At 43.2% G+C, this 15,845-nt stretch overlaps 1 protein-coding gene across 1 annotated transcript in view; it reads right to left on the reverse strand.

Annotated features, from left to right (window-relative positions):
* The window catches only part of LOC124798316 (venom dipeptidyl peptidase 4-like), a 318,770-nt gene that overhangs the window by 231,141 nt on the left and 71,784 nt on the right, over positions 1–15,845 (reverse strand). Inside the window, exon 3 of the mRNA XM_047261654.1 lies at positions 7,406–7,491. Within this exon, the coding sequence (XP_047117610.1) occupies positions 7,406–7,491 (86 nt within the window). The remainder of the gene's footprint in view (positions 1–7,405; positions 7,492–15,845) is intronic.

Consider the following 15,845-nt stretch of genomic DNA (forward strand, 5'->3'; position numbering starts at 1 on the left):
GGAGTGCCACCGACTGTGTGGCGGAGGTGATCTTTATAAGAACGGACCCCGAACGCATTTTGCTGAGAGCCTCAATTTCCCCGAAGATGTCCTCGAAATGCTGAACAAAGAACATGGGCTTCGAGGTGGCGAACGTCCCCCCATTGGTTCGGGAACAGACCAAATAGCGGGGGAAGTACTTCGCCCCAAGCCGGTGGGTCTGTCCTTCCTCCCAGGGAGTGGCCAAGGGGGAAAGGGCAGGAGAACCAGAACCAGAGACAGTACCTTTCCTTTTGAAAGACTCGGCCGCAGAGCGACCTGATACGTGTTGACGTTTGATCTGCGAAACCTCCGCCCCGATACCACCCACTCCGACCAGGGGCTCTCCCCACGGGTGCCACCCAGCCTCAGCAAGGGCCACCTGGCAGGATGACCGTTGCTGGGAGTCCTGATGCCCCAAGGAGAGGGGCATCTACTCCTTGGCCGACGTAGGGAGGGTGCAGCTCAGGTATCGGCAGTACGATCCCCGTGTTGTCAGGGGGCTACAACCTAGAGGGTACATGACGACCCCACCACAACGGTCTGGCTACCGTGCTGGATTTTGCGTGCCATGGAAAGTCCATCATGATCGTAGGTGCAGATGGGAACGCACTATGTGCGTAACTTGTGCAACCCATCAGGCGTTTAGGCCCAATTTGAGGAATAATGGGAGTGGTTACAACGCCGTTACAATGCTGAGTGCCAAGGTCTTAGTGCACCGAGGACCAATGATACACCGCGTAAGGCGTCCTTCCCCAAAAGGCTCTTATTTCGGTAGAATTTTGAAAAATGAACGTCAGACCCCAAGGGGGACCATCACATGGAAGACCGAAACGGTTGAAACTCCTTTTAGTCGCCTCTTACGACAGGCAGGAATACCTCGGGCCTATTCTTACCCCGGACCCGCAGGGGGGTCTTCTCCATGCAGGTAGAGCTGCAGGATTTATAGAAAACTGTATGTTGTTATTTAGATCGAATAAAAGCGCCGATAACCACGAAGAAATGAATAGAGATACATTTCAGCGGTAGTTTAAGTACTCTCTTCTGAAAAACTTGAGCAAGCCCTCAGTAATTCTTACAGATAACTCCCCATATCATTCAACTATCCTTGATTAGGCGCCTACAGTTGCTTCCAAGAAGCAAGACGTTATCGACGGTCTACAACGAAGAAACATTCCCTACCAGACGACTGTACAAAGGGTGAACTGTTGGATCTCGTGGCTCAGAGTAAACCACTTTTATCTCTTTACGTTTTAGATGAAATGACAAAAATATGGTCATAGAGTCCTTAGACTGCCACCACACCAATGCCGCTTCAGTTCGATTGGACCCGTATGGGCTCAAGTAAAATGTTATGTTACAAGGGACAGAAAAAAAATGTACTTTAGCGGAAGTGGAAAGAAATAGGCAAAAGATGCTGTAAATCGAACTTCGCCGTCGGACTGGAATAATGTTGTAAGACACACGAAAGAAGTAATAACGAAAGTACTGGAGTATGAATGCATAGTATAAAATGATACGGAAGAACTTATTTCATTGAACTCTGACAGCTTCGAGTGACTCTGAAGAACGCGAGTGTGATTCAGATGTAAGTGGCGTGCATCCGTTAGTGTGTCGTGTGCACCACTTAAAATTTTCTTTGCCTTTTTGTACGTTACTTTTCCATTCACGTATGACTAAACGCTCGTCCGTCTTGTTGCTGTTATTTGCCTATAGCGTGTTACTACGGCATCTCAGTGCACCAGTCTCGCACAGCAGCAGCAGTCCCCACCACAGCCATCCCCAGTACCTACAAGGACGGTGTAACAGTCGGTAAGTAGACTTGTTTCTTCTTTGGTGCGCGCGCAGCTATCGATCACTTGAGCACATAGTATGCTCTGTACAAACCAGCAACTACGCTCCCCACCCCTGCCATCCACCAGTCACAAAGTATTTTAATCAAGGTAACACGAGCGATAGCCGTTCCAGACGCTAATGTATATTGTAAACAAGTTCCATAGAGTAGTAGAAAATATGTAAACTGTTATATTCTCGTGCAGCGGAAATATTAGTCTAAGATTTTTAACTAAGCTTGTGTGGTATGTGTATGTAAACAGCAACACTATCTTGAAATTAGTAAAAAATCTGTATCTGTTGACTGACTAAAAAGAGATCGTACTAAATTTTTGAATAACGGATTGGAAAGTACATGCAACAATTTTGCTTACAAATGACTTCACGTAGATTGACAGAGCATCCTCAATCCTGTAAAGAGGGCAACATGTAAGCACTATGCCCAGAAGAAGGACACAGACTGACAGGGACCCATGTGAGGAATTTACAGGGTGTCCAGAAAAGGGCTCCCTGATTTCAAAATTAAATATCCCGGAAACAAAGATCGATAGAGGAATGCAGTAAACGGTATGTTTATTGTGAAAGCTGTAAGAAGTTTATACAGCAGTTTGAAATAATAGTTACAAAAGCTGCTAACAGATGGCGCTGTACGCTGTACAGCTCATATCAGCACACATAAGTGAAATAATCGTGTGAAAACAATCTTTGCAAACAATCACATCACCATGTTTTCTAAATGTTCACCATTGGCACTACAGAGGTGGCGCAGACGAAGAATGAAATTCGCCATCACATTTCGTAGTGTCTCAACCGAAATGGATTCACATGCCACAGAGATCGCCGATTCTAGCTCGTCCAGCGTGGCGGGATGCTTCGGGTAGACCATGTCTTTCACTGTGCCTCACAAAAAAAAGTCATAGGGAGTCAAATCCGGCGAATATGGAGGCCAATCCATGCCTGCACCAGTAAATTTGGGATATTCCAAAGCAATGACTCGATTCCCGAAGTATTCCTCAAGAAAGCGAAACACTTGTTCGGTTCGATGTGGTCGGGCTCCATCTTGCATAAACCATTCAGTACCTGGTCGATCCTCTAACGCTTGCTGTGTGGCGACGAATTGTTCCAAAATTGCAACGTAACGTGTACCAGTGACCGTTTCTCGAATGAAAAAAGGGCCAGTAATGCCTCTGCTGCATACTGCAGCCCACACAGTAACTTTAGGAAAATACAGGGGTTTCGCTTCACACCAATGCGGCTTTTCGGAACCCCAAAATCGCCAGTTCTACTTATTCACGTATCCATTCAGGTGAAGTGTGCTTCATCTGTAAACCAGATGCAGCCAACATCAAATCCTTCACTATCAATCACTGTGAACATCTAATTAGCAAAGGCAACCCTTTGTTGCACAGCTCGTACGGGTATGGCCTGGTGCGTTTGAATTTTGAACGGAAACATGTGTAGGCTCTTTCTCAGTATTTTCTGCGTGCTGGAACGCTTCAAACCAGTCTCAGATGCAATTCTACGGACGGAAGGACATTGGATTTCGCTGAATAATTCCAGAAACTGTGGCGATATTTTCACGCGTATCTGCGATTTGCTTGCAGCCAACATGCCCCACTAGATCATCAGTTACGCTGCCTGTTCGTTGAAATTTTGCGAAGAGCGTTCGAATGGTCTTCGCATCGGGTCCTTTTGGAACATTAAATCGTGTTTGAAAACTCCGCCTTGTTGCCGTAGGACTCTCTTCTAACCTGTGGTACTCTAGCACCAGAAAAACGCGTTGTTCAATGGAGTACATGGTTTTAATCTCTTCCTTCGGTACGCTAACCTTCTTTCACGTTTCAACGGTGGATCTGATCGCTCTCGGCTTCGGATCACTATTTATACTAGGCATTACGTATGGCGATTACAGCGCCATCTGTTAGCAGCTTTTGTAACTATTATTTCAAACTGCTGTATATACTTCTTACAGCTTTCACAATAAACATACCGTTTACTGCATTCCTCTATCGATCTTTGTTTTCGAGATATTTAATTTTGAAATCAGGGAGTCCTTTTCTGGACACCCTGTAAGTTCTAAAGTGTGTACACTAAAATACACGATTTGATAAAGTTCCCAACATAAGGGCGCCACAGTATGATCGATTGTCACACAACATTTGTAAGTAAGATAATGTTCAGTGAGCACAGCTGCATGATAGAAGACTAAGTAGGTACCCAATATATTAGAAAATTTGAAGTGCAATATGCTTCGTGAAAAAGTGATCCTTTTGAGGGTCTTAATTAAACTATAAGAACACAGACATCATAGGAGTTGATTACTCACTGGCTAACTTGCTATTGTATTTATGTCTGGTGGTTAGAATGATTAAGTCATGATAGCAGTAATTCGTGCTATACAGTGATGTTATACAGGAAGTACATTTGCTGAATTATTGATCACCCTTTGGGCATCCACTGTTACAGTTCCTCATCATATACAAAACCAATTTCTATTATGTGGTCATTTTAATTATTATATTAGTGAGATATATAGAGAATAAGTTACCAACAGTTTCATTGAACGACCGTAATTCCTTTTACATATCTGAGGCATAAGTACACCCATGCTCATATACAAACTGGATGCTGCTGTTATAGTTTGAGGAACAGTAACAATTACATACTGTACATAATTTTGCTTGTGCTGCTAAATCTAGTGTGGAGAGAGGAGGAAGTAACTGGAGACGCAACACTTCCGCTGTGTTGTTCTTTTTTGTACAATCTTCTCCATAAAGCAACTTTATACACAGAATAAAAATACCTGTTCTTAGATGTGTTTCGGATGGTGCTGCTTGTAAAGTAACATGATGAGAACCAAAGAATGGAGGAAGAAGTGAAATGGCAGTGTGTTCAAAATAAGATGTATAAAAGAGAAATTAAAAGATTTAAGCAAAAACGAAAATGAATGTATATACATTTATTTATTTTATTTTCGTTTAATGACAACAGAGGAATGAAATAATTAACAAAACTGTCCCTGTGCATGTTGCACATTTGCGTACACATCATTTTACTAATCCTGCTGTCTTCCTAGTTATCAATATCAATGAAGTCTCTAATGGAAAGAAAGAAATCACCAGCGGCGAAATATTTTAGCGTCAATAGCAGTCGATTAATTGGTGGAACATATTACTTCTGACAGAGAAAAAATTACCTTTGAAAAATTTGGACGTCGTGGCTAAACTATATTTAAGTGTCATTTTACTGACTTTACAGGAGAGAAAAGAGAAGATGCTGCGGATGAGCTTTGCTACCTGTGAAGTAAGTCAAATGTACAGTTATCCTTTCCCCGTAGTCTCTGCGTGCAGTTCGTCTTTATCATGATCACTTACCACTGACTACCGCTGCGTTCTGCTTGCACATTCAATACTGTCACGTAACTGAGTTTCTTTTCTGTGAGCCGTATACATACCGTAGTTCACCACTAAGAACGTACTACTTAAATAAGCCACGTGCCACAGAAACCTCATAATCGTCATTTTAGCAGTTACGATAGTTTTCCTCTGACGTCCAGAATATCTGTGACGGTGCAAGAAATTTAAGAACCCTGCTTCCCAGTCACCACCTCTACGCGTTACGAGTATGTATGTTAAACGACTACAGATTCCTGCGCGGCACCTTCGCGTGCTTCACAGCGATCGCCCAACATCGGAAACTGTTTATGCTCCTTAGATAGCCCACCAGGCCTAATAACAAGACTAAACACGATCTACACTAAAGCACTCCGTGGCTCTTATACCTGTTACGTTGTCATCCATTTCTTCTGGGTGCTTCACCTTCTCTTGTCAGGCAGTTGATTATTTTACTGTTATTTTTATCTTATGCTTTTTGCAACTGATATTTTAGTTACTACAAACCTGCGACGAGTCTAGTTCTGAACGCGAAAGCACACCACACTAACGTAGTAACTACAATACTGTGTTACAGGGTTCGCTTCTTGCTGCGTGAATGTCGGGAGCAACACGTATGTGGTGAATGCAGCAAAGACCCAAGTCACTTCACGGTAATCAAGACATTAAAATCGAAAGTTTTTTAGGAGTCTGGAAGTACAATTTGACACAGCCAGAGATAGCGGATCGGCAGCCCGGAATTCAAGTGTAGATTGTAGCCGCTGTTAGAGAAACTACTGCTGACATTTTTTAACCTCCTTTCGATTTTGTCGGTCTCTTAATGTATAATTTCACACAGGCGTAGAAATTTGATTATGGCCTGCATTGAAATGACCGTACGGGATTTCTGGCTGGGAGGCCCCTTCTGGAGTTGTTCGGCGGCCAAGTGCAAGTGTTCCAGACGAAGAAGACCCTAAAATGCAGACATTAGAAACATTTGTGGCAGATGTGAACAGGTTCAGTTTAAGAGAAAACCTAACCGAAGATCGCATCTGCAATAGTGACCACACGGGAGAAAAATCAAAAAGCTTGTGATGATGGCGATGTGTGGTTTGTGGGCGCTCAACTACGCGGTCATCAGCGCCCGTACAAAGGTCTAATTTTTTCACAGCCGCCTTTTTTCACAGTCCATTCTACCCACTGTCACGAATAACGAGGATGATGAAATGATCAGGACAACACAAACACCCAGTCCCCGGGCAGAGAAAATCCCCAACCCGGCCGTAAATCGAACCCGGGACCACGTGATTCGGAGGTAGCAACGATAGCCACTAGACCACGAGCCGCGGACAAAAAGAAAGAAAAGTTTTGATACTCACGTCCACACGCACTCGCGTGTCTGTGGATGACCGATCAGAGAGCGGTCGTTACATTTGTCTCCAGGAAACACAGACGTCGTTTTGTCCGCAACGAGTCCCCGGAGTATCCGCACTGAAGCGAGTAAAATTGGAAAAATCACTAAACAGTACACGAGACTTTTACGTTCGGTTCTAGATGTACAACACAAACACCCAGTCCCCGGGCAGAGAAAATCCCCAACCCGGCCGTTGGCTCTGAATGATTTTTGAATAGCCCGTCATGAATCAATCACATTACAGTGCTTACGGCGCTGCTCATATAAGTAAAGGAATTGACATTGACACTCAACACGAAGTATGCACTGTCTAAAGATACACAAGGAAACCTAATCCTATTACTCAAAGCATACTAGTCATGGGGAAAGGCACTTTAAGTCGTGAGGAGGATTCAAGAGCGGAGTACCAGTAACAAACAAATATCGCAGCACTTAGTACAGTGACTTAATTCGATGGCGTTGTCGGCAAACCGATAATCTGTGAATGTTGAAACCATTTTCATCTCAACCGTAGGCTGATAGAAACTTTTATACAGGTGAATTTTATTACATCACGTAGTACGTATCTGGCTAGTTTCGGTCTGTGGCTATTTTCGAATGCATGCAGTGTCACGTATCAACGAACCAATGCAACGTAAAAAGGCATAACAGTTTAACATAGTTACACTTTAAAAAAAGTGCCACCAGGCAGCATTCCCTCTCGTGGTGGGTAATTTTGGTTCATAAATTCGTGAGTGGTACGTTCGGCTTTACTACGAATAGAACTTACCTCTGTGGGCACCACGACCGTGCTTTCGTTGGTGTTGATGTCCGTGACAACCATCTGGCCATCCTTTGCGTGGAACAGCTTGCTTTCTGGAACAGTAGACATCACTGTCAGTTACTGATTCGTCCATCCGTAGAACCACAAATGCGAACAATCCATTTTCTTCGTTTTCAGTTGCTCGAGATGCAACGAGCTGATGATTCACATATTTTGTCACAATACTGCTCTCTCAGTCCTCACACTTGCTAAATTTAAAAGACACAGTACAAGAAATGCTAGAATTATGTGCATATGTCATATATAGAGGCATAGCTGAACATTAGATTAACACAGGTTTTACAATACGGGTAAATGTCGTTCTTTTACCCGCTCTGAGTACAATGTCATGTTTTTAAATAGCGATTTACAAACTCCGAAAAAAATACAAAGCAAAAGCATCTAGTTAAGTAAAGAAATTCTTTATTAAGTAAGGAAATCTTCTTCTTCGCTCCAATATTTTTAGCTAAATAAACTGAATGAGAAAATGGTTTGGTTTGGTTAGGAAGAGTGGTCGACTTCCTTTCGAAACAATGCAAGTTCACACCTAACAGAGGAGACTTAATACCATTAACTACCATTCTTAATCAGTTACCTTGTTGAAGTTTTTTCTCTTGTAGATAAGAACAACTTTTACTCGTCTTGATAAACTGAGTGTTTGTTATTGGTGGAAGCAAAAATGTATCACCTTATAGTTTTAGGCATCTCCAGTGGTTTATACTTTTCGAAACAGGATATTTGAATTTAAGGGACTTCTTATAAAAGTTTTACAGTAACGTCGTATGTACACGATCTTAAGCAAGTACGTTTCCTGTTAAAGAACTGGAAACAGAATTTTTGTATGATTTGTGTAACATATATATCAAGCCATATACTGCCACAAATATGTAGCTGATACATGCGTCACAGGTGAACCACAGGGAACAATGTGCCCATTCTGGCAATATACATTATACCGTTCACTTTATACTGAACAGCCAAAAAACCTGGTACACCTGTCTAATATCGTGTAGAGCCCCCATGAACACTCAGAAGAGACGCTACACGAGGTGGCATGCACCTGACTAATGTCCAGAGTAGTGCGGGAGCGAACGGACATGATGAATCCAGCAGGGCTGTCCATAATTCCGTAACAGTACGAGGGGATGCAGATCTCTTCTCAACAGAACGTTGCAAGGCATCCCAGATATGCTCAATAATGTTCATGGCTGGGGAGTTGGTCGCCAGCGGTAGTGTTTAAACTTAGAAGAGTGTTCCGGGGGCCACTTTGTAGCAATTCTGGACGTCTGGCGTGTCGCATTGTCCTGCTGGAATTGCAGTCCTTCGGAATGCACAGTGGACATAAATGGATGCATGTGATCAGACAGGATGCATACACACGTGTCACGTGTCAGGGTCGTATGAAGACGTATGAGGGGTCCCGTATCACTCCACTTGCACGCGTCCAACACGATTACGGAGTATCCACAGCTGACATGGTGTTCATGGCCCAGTTAACACTTGATGGGCCGGCATTGAAATCCGCAGTAGTTTCCGGAAGTTGGTCCCGCTCTTGCAGGATATTTTCCGGTCGCAGCGATGTCGGAGATTTGATGTTTCACCGAATTCCTGAAATTCGTGTAATGGTCATACGGGAAAATCCCACTTTATCGCTGTACAGGAGATGATGTATCCCATTGTTCGTGCGCCGACTATAACACTACGTTCAAACTCACTTAAATCTTGATAACCTGCCATTGTAGCAGCAGTAACCGATGTAACAACTGCGCCAGACACTTGCTGTCTTATATAGTACAAAAAGGGTAACAGCCTCAACGGGTGCGGGGCAAAGTCAGGACATGCGGAGACCAAGCAGCAATCGGTATTGTAATTGTCAACTGTCGAAGCTGCGTTGGTAAATTACCAGAACTTCAAGCGCTGATAGAAAGCACCGAAGCTGAAATCGTTATAGGTACAGAAAGCTGGCTTAAGCCAGAGATAAATTCTGCCGAAATTTTTACAAAGGTACAGACGGTGTTTAGAAAGGATAGATTGCATGCAACCGGTGGTGGAGTGTTCGTCGCTGTTAGTAGTAGTTTATCCTGTAGTGAAGTAGAAGTGGATAGTTCCTGTGAAATATTATGGGTGGAGGTTACACTCAACAACCGAGCTAGGTTAATAATTGGCTCCTTTTACCGACCTCAAGACTCAGCAACATTAGTGGCAGAACAACTGAGAGAAAATTTGGAATACATTTCACATAAATTTTATCAGCATGTTATAGTCTTAGGTGGAGATTTCAATTTACCAGATATAGACTGGGACACTCAGATGTTTAGGACGGGTGGTAGGGACAGAGCATCGAGTGACATTATACTGAGTGCACTATCCGAAAATTACCTGGGGCAATTAAACAGAGAACAGACTCGTGGAGATAACATCTTGGACCTACTGATAACAAACAGACCCGAACTTTTCGACTCTGTATGTACAGAACAGGGAATCAGTGACCATAAGGCCGTTGCAGCATCCCTGAATATGGAATTTAATAGGAATATAAAAAAAGGGAGGAAGGTTTATCTGTTTAGCAAGAGTAATAGAAGGCAGATTTCAGACTACCTAACAGATCAAAACGAAAATTTCTGTTCCGACACTGACAATGTTGAGTTTATGGAAAAAGTTCAAGGCAATCGTAAAATGCGTTTTAGACAGGTACGTGCCGAGTAAAACTGTGAGGGACGGGAAAAACCCACCGTGGTACAACAACAAAGTTAGGAAACTACTGCGAAAGCAAAGAGAGCTTCACTCCAAGTTTAAACGCAGCCAAAACCTCTCAGACAAACAGAAGCTAAACGATGTCAAAGTTAGCATAAGGAGGGCTATGCGTGAAGCGTTCAGTGAATTCGAAAGTAAAATTCTATGTACCGACTTGACAGAAAATCCTAGGAAGTTCTGGTCTTACGTTAAATCAGTAAGTGGCTCGAAACAGCATATCCAGACACTCCGGGATGATGATGGCATTGAAACAGAGGATGACACGCGTAAAGCTGAAATACTAAACACCTTTTTCCAAAGCTGTTTCACAGAGGAAGACCGCACTGCAGTTACTTCTCTAAATCCTCGCACAAACGAAAAAATGGCTGACATCGAAATAAGTGTCCAAGGAATAGAAAAGCAACTGGGATCACTCAATAGAGGAAAGTCCACTGCACCTGACGGGATACCAATTCGATTCTACACAGAGTACGCGAAAGAACTTGCCCCCCTTCTAACAGCCGTGTACCGCAAGTCTCTAGAGGAACGGAAGGTTCCAAATGATTGGAAAAGAGCACAGGTAGTCCCAGTCTTCAAGAAGGGCCGTCGAGCAGATGCGCAAAACTATAGACCTATATCTCTGACGTCGATCCGTTGTAGAATTTTAGAACCTGTTTTTTTGCTCGAGTATCATGTCGTTTTTGGAAACCCAGAATCTACTATGTAGGAATCAACATGTATTCCGGAAACAGCGATCGTGTGAGACCCAACTCGCTTTATTTGTTCATGAGACCCAGAAAATATTAGATACAGGCTCCCAGGTAGATGCTATTTTTCTTGACTTCCGGAAGGCGTTCGATGCAGTTCCGCACTGTCGCCTGATAAAGTAAGAGCCTATGGAATATCAGACCAGCTGTGTGGCTGGATTGAAGAGTTTTTAGCAAACAGAACACAGCATGTTGTTATCAATGGAGAGACGTCTACAGACGATAAAGTAACCTCTGGCGTGCCACAGGGGAGTGTTGTGGGACCATTGCTTTTCACAATATATATAAATGACCTAGTAGATAGTGTCGGAAGTTCCATGCGGCTTTTCGCGGATGATGCTGTAGTATACAGAGAAGTTGCAGCATTAGAAAATTGTAGCGAAATGCAGGAAGATCTGCAGCGGATAGGCACTTGGTGCAGGGAGTGGCAACTGTCCCTTAACAGAGACAAATGTAATGTATTGCGAATACATAGAAAGAAGGATCCTTTATTGTATGATTATATGATAGCGGAACAAACACTGGTAGCAGTTACTTCTGTAAAATATCTGGGAGTATGCGTGCGGAACGATTTGAAGTGGAATGATCATATAAAATTAATTGTTGGTAAGGCGGGTACCAGGTTGAGATTCATTGGGAGAGTGCTTAGAAAATGTAGTCCATCAACAAAGGAGGTGGCTTACAAAACACTCATTCGACCTATACTTGAGTATTGCTAATCAGTGTGGGATCCGTACCAGATCGGTTTGACGGAGGAGATAGAAAAGATCCAAAGAAGAGCGGCGCGTTTCGTCACAGGGTTATTTGGTAACCGTGATAGCGTTACGGAGATGTTTAATAAACTCAAGTGGCAGACTCTGCAACAGAGGCGCTCTGCATCGCGGTGTAGCTTGCTCGCCAGGTTTCAAGAGGGTGCGTTTCTTGATGAGGTGTCGAATATATTGCTTCCCCCTACTTATACCTCCCGAGGAGATCACTAATGTAAAATTAGAGAGATTAGAGCGCGCACGGAGGCTTTCAGACAGTCGTTCTTCCCGCGAACCATACGCGACTGGAACAGGAAAGGGAGGTAATGACAGTGGCACGTATAGTGCCCTCCGCCACACACCGTTGGGTGGCTTGCGGAGTATAAATGTAGATGTAGATGTAGAAGTTGCAGACAGCAGCGCCATATTCTGCCTGTTTACATAACACGCTATTTGAATACGCATGCCTATAGCAATTTCTTTGGCGCTTCAGTATAGTATGGAAATGGAAAGGGTAACACTACCGAGATGTCAAAATAACGAAGTCTACGAGTGATAGCGTCAATACCTTTAGAAAAGAAGCAACCACAAACATGGTAGCCCTAGCACAAAGATTCCGGTCACCCGTGTCATATGAAATGGCAGTGGTCACACAGGGACTTCACAGCACAAAACAATGGATACAACAGAAAGCTAAAGAATGGTGAAATATGTTTTGTTGAAACAGCACTAAAATCAGTTGCAGAAGACAAATAATAGTTATTCTTTTACACAAGAGAGACAGGTTAGAGACTATGGGATGAATAATCTTGCAAGAACGTCACACGGTAATCGGATATTCGTATTTTTTAAAAATATATTTGTGGCATGTGAAGTACAGAACTAAAATATCTATCACCAAAAGCATTTGAAACTCCCAAAACTTTCAACTACGAAATTGTTCAAACATGTTTAACACAAAGAGTTTTTTTTTGTAAACAAGCAGTGTGGCTATGTAGTAGAGTACCTGAGGTGTGGGCGACTGGATTCTATTGCCAGTGGAACCATATTTTTCAGTAAAGGTACGTGTTCAACGATCATTTTCGTGAAGCATTAAATACATAAATATGGAAAAAATTTAGTATGTAATTTTTTAAAATTTAAACACCCTTGTTAAACAATCTTTTACAAAAGGTGGCAATCCGGAATTTATGTTTGCAAGGCAAACTGGATTTTTATATGTGGTACGTGATTAGAAATACGAATCATGCATTTTGTATGAAACTCCAATTAGTTGTACTAATTGCCATAGAGCTGCTGAATTTTAAATTTAAGTGACAGATATTCGAACTAAACGGCCAAAAACAAAAAAATGATCCAGCGTTTACTAGTCTCGGGCGCTACCGGTTTTTTCAATCGTTATGTATTATACCCTTCCTAGAAATCCTCGTAGAACATTCAAATTTGTTTAAAAATTTCATTTCGCTGGGAACCGCACCCAAGACTTCTCTCGTCTCTAAGCAAGCACTGCAACAGAGTCACACAGCTGATCAACAAACCCGTCTTATTTTAGCATATTCCGTATGGTCGAGGAACTTCAAAACCTATTTTCTCGAGAATTTTTGAGAATTGCATCGAACTCCTTTCGTCGATATATTTGAGTTCTAAACTTCACATACCATGAATGGGCTCGTTAAAGAGAATAATAGCACCTACTTCAGAAGTAGTGAGTTTGATTATTCCAGCAGCCATGCTCTACCAACTGAGCTATCCGAGAAAGTCTTACAGCTTCCTTTTCTCAGTGTTTTCACCTCAGGTTTCCTAGTTCCCCAACTGCTTTCAAGATCGAAAGGAGCCATTCTCAAGCAGAATTCCTATGGAACGTGTAGCTTGTCGCGTATCATTGTGTAATTCAGTGTGAAAGGCACTTTTGTGCACCTGCAAATGCTGTATGGGGAGGGATCCATGTGGCTGGATCCCCACAGTTTGGAATCCATCTGTCCTGCTGCAGCATTCTGCTGTGTAAGGGTAAGTTAACTGACCTGACAGGCTGTGACGGCATTTTGTGCGTTTCCATAAACCAATGTTAATGAAACTATGTTATGCTGTCATATAAAAGTACGTATTTACCGTATTAAATTCAACTCTATTATGTCTTTCATAATTTCGGAGGTACAGAAATTTACTTGGACTGTTTCCCATAGTTAAAAGCAATTTAATTTATTACAATGTGCGTGTGGAGTGTGTCGGAAGTGCACACGAACGAACCTTGAATTTGGTAGCAATTAAGGATGTCTTACCGTGTGAAATAACCGTTCTGCAATAGTGGAGCGAGTCACGTACACTGAGTGAAAGGAAAATCGTGGAAGCAGAAGGCAATTACACAGCGAAGAACCAAAGAAACTGGTACGCCATCCTAATACAGTGTAGGGCCCTCGAGAGCACGCGAAAGTACCGCAACACGGCGTGGCATGGACTCGATTGATGTCTAAAGTAGTGCAGGAGGGAATTGGCAACGTGAATCCTGCAGATCTGTCCATAAATCCTTAAGAGTAAGAGGGGTGGAGATCTCTTCTGAATAGCACTTTGCAAGCATCCAAGATATGCTCAATAATGTTCATACCTGGCGAGTTTGGTCGCCAGTGGAACTGTTTAAACTGAGAAGAGAGTTCCTGGAGCCACTCTGTAGCAATTATGGGCGTGCGGGGTGTCGAATTGTCCTGCTGGAATTGCCGAAGTCCGTCGGAACTTCTGTGTGTAACCCTACAGAGATAAACCTTGAACGATTCGCAGTCGCCTTCGCCGTCCTTAGCTGAACCGTGCTACACTTCTGCACTTACGCCTTCTTCCGGCCATGGGAATCAGATTTCCACGCGGTTGCCTACCCACAGCTACATAGGACTAGGTCGAGGGCTGTTTGTTTTGGTACGATTTAAACTGCTCAACAAAGATGCATGAGCAGCACCGAATTGCCTTTCATTCACACACGTGTCCTAATCGCACCCTCTCCTCCATGATTACACCATAGGAGGGACCAAACTACAAGACCAGAAAGACCACATTTTTTTGCAGCTTCGGACCAAGTTTCAGTTTCGTCGAATGGTTTTCAACTGTCTCTAGTGGTTCCATCCAGTATACCAGACAAAAACGTGCACTGCACTCCAAAAAAGGTCAGAGCAGGTTCATTGGGGTTGCAGCCCCACAATGTCCTTAGAGAAGGGTTTAATCTTCCGCGATGGTGTAAGTAGTGTCAAAGACTGAAGTACGTCATTCCGTTGCATATAGTAGTGGAAACTGTCTCTTAGGCTACGAAATGCGTGTAAATGAGAGGCCCAAGAGAACAGGTGGTTTCATTTACGCCCGTCATGCCACCTCCCGTAGCCTTTTCGCGTCGATACTTAGCGACGGCGTGTTTGAAATACATTCCTCAGCAACTTTCAAGAAAATCGCTTGGTTTGAACGCTATGCGTCGCGGTTCTGACCTCCAGCTCAGTGGCGTCAAGAGAAAGGCTGATATGCAGGTAAGGTGGCATGTGACGACTTTTCCATAGTGTGACACCTCTATGGTGGCTTTGGGCGGAGTAGTGGTGAACTTTGATGCCAATGTGACAGCATTAACCCCACCTAAAACTTACATAAAGTTCTGAACACTGGCCTTTTCTTCCCACGTGTCGACACCTTGCTATCTGAACCGTCGCCGAGACCTAGGATGACGTCACAGGGTAGCACGCTTGTACATGATTACGGTGGAGCCTAATTTCATGCTTCTGTGCCGCAGTGAGGGGAAAATGAATTGTTTCAAAAAGTGACCTTGTAATTATTTTGCGCAGTGTGGTGTCTAGTCGTTCATATTGATATTGGCCTTACAAAATATCGGAAGCAACGCTTTTAAACGATACATTCAAAATTGTGTTTTACGTTTCTGGAGAAGGTAGGAGTCCAGCAATAGTTTATAAGCGAAAGTTTCGGAAGCAGCTCCCATTTTTTTTAAGCAAGAAATGACTCCACGAATCCCAGTTTCGCTGTTTCTTGCTAACGTTTCCACGTGTAGAATACTAACGCAGGAGAGTGGCATTCACTCCTACTAGCTCGCTTTCGTCCATTTCGCGGTCATACTGTGGCTTGCGTAAACACTTCTGGCTCGCGAATACATTGCCGAAAAAAATGGCCAGGCAAGTGAGT

This window comes from Schistocerca piceifrons, chromosome 5 (assembly GCF_021461385.2).
Source record: "Schistocerca piceifrons isolate TAMUIC-IGC-003096 chromosome 5, iqSchPice1.1, whole genome shotgun sequence".
Taxonomy (NCBI): domain Eukaryota; kingdom Metazoa; phylum Arthropoda; class Insecta; order Orthoptera; family Acrididae; genus Schistocerca; species Schistocerca piceifrons.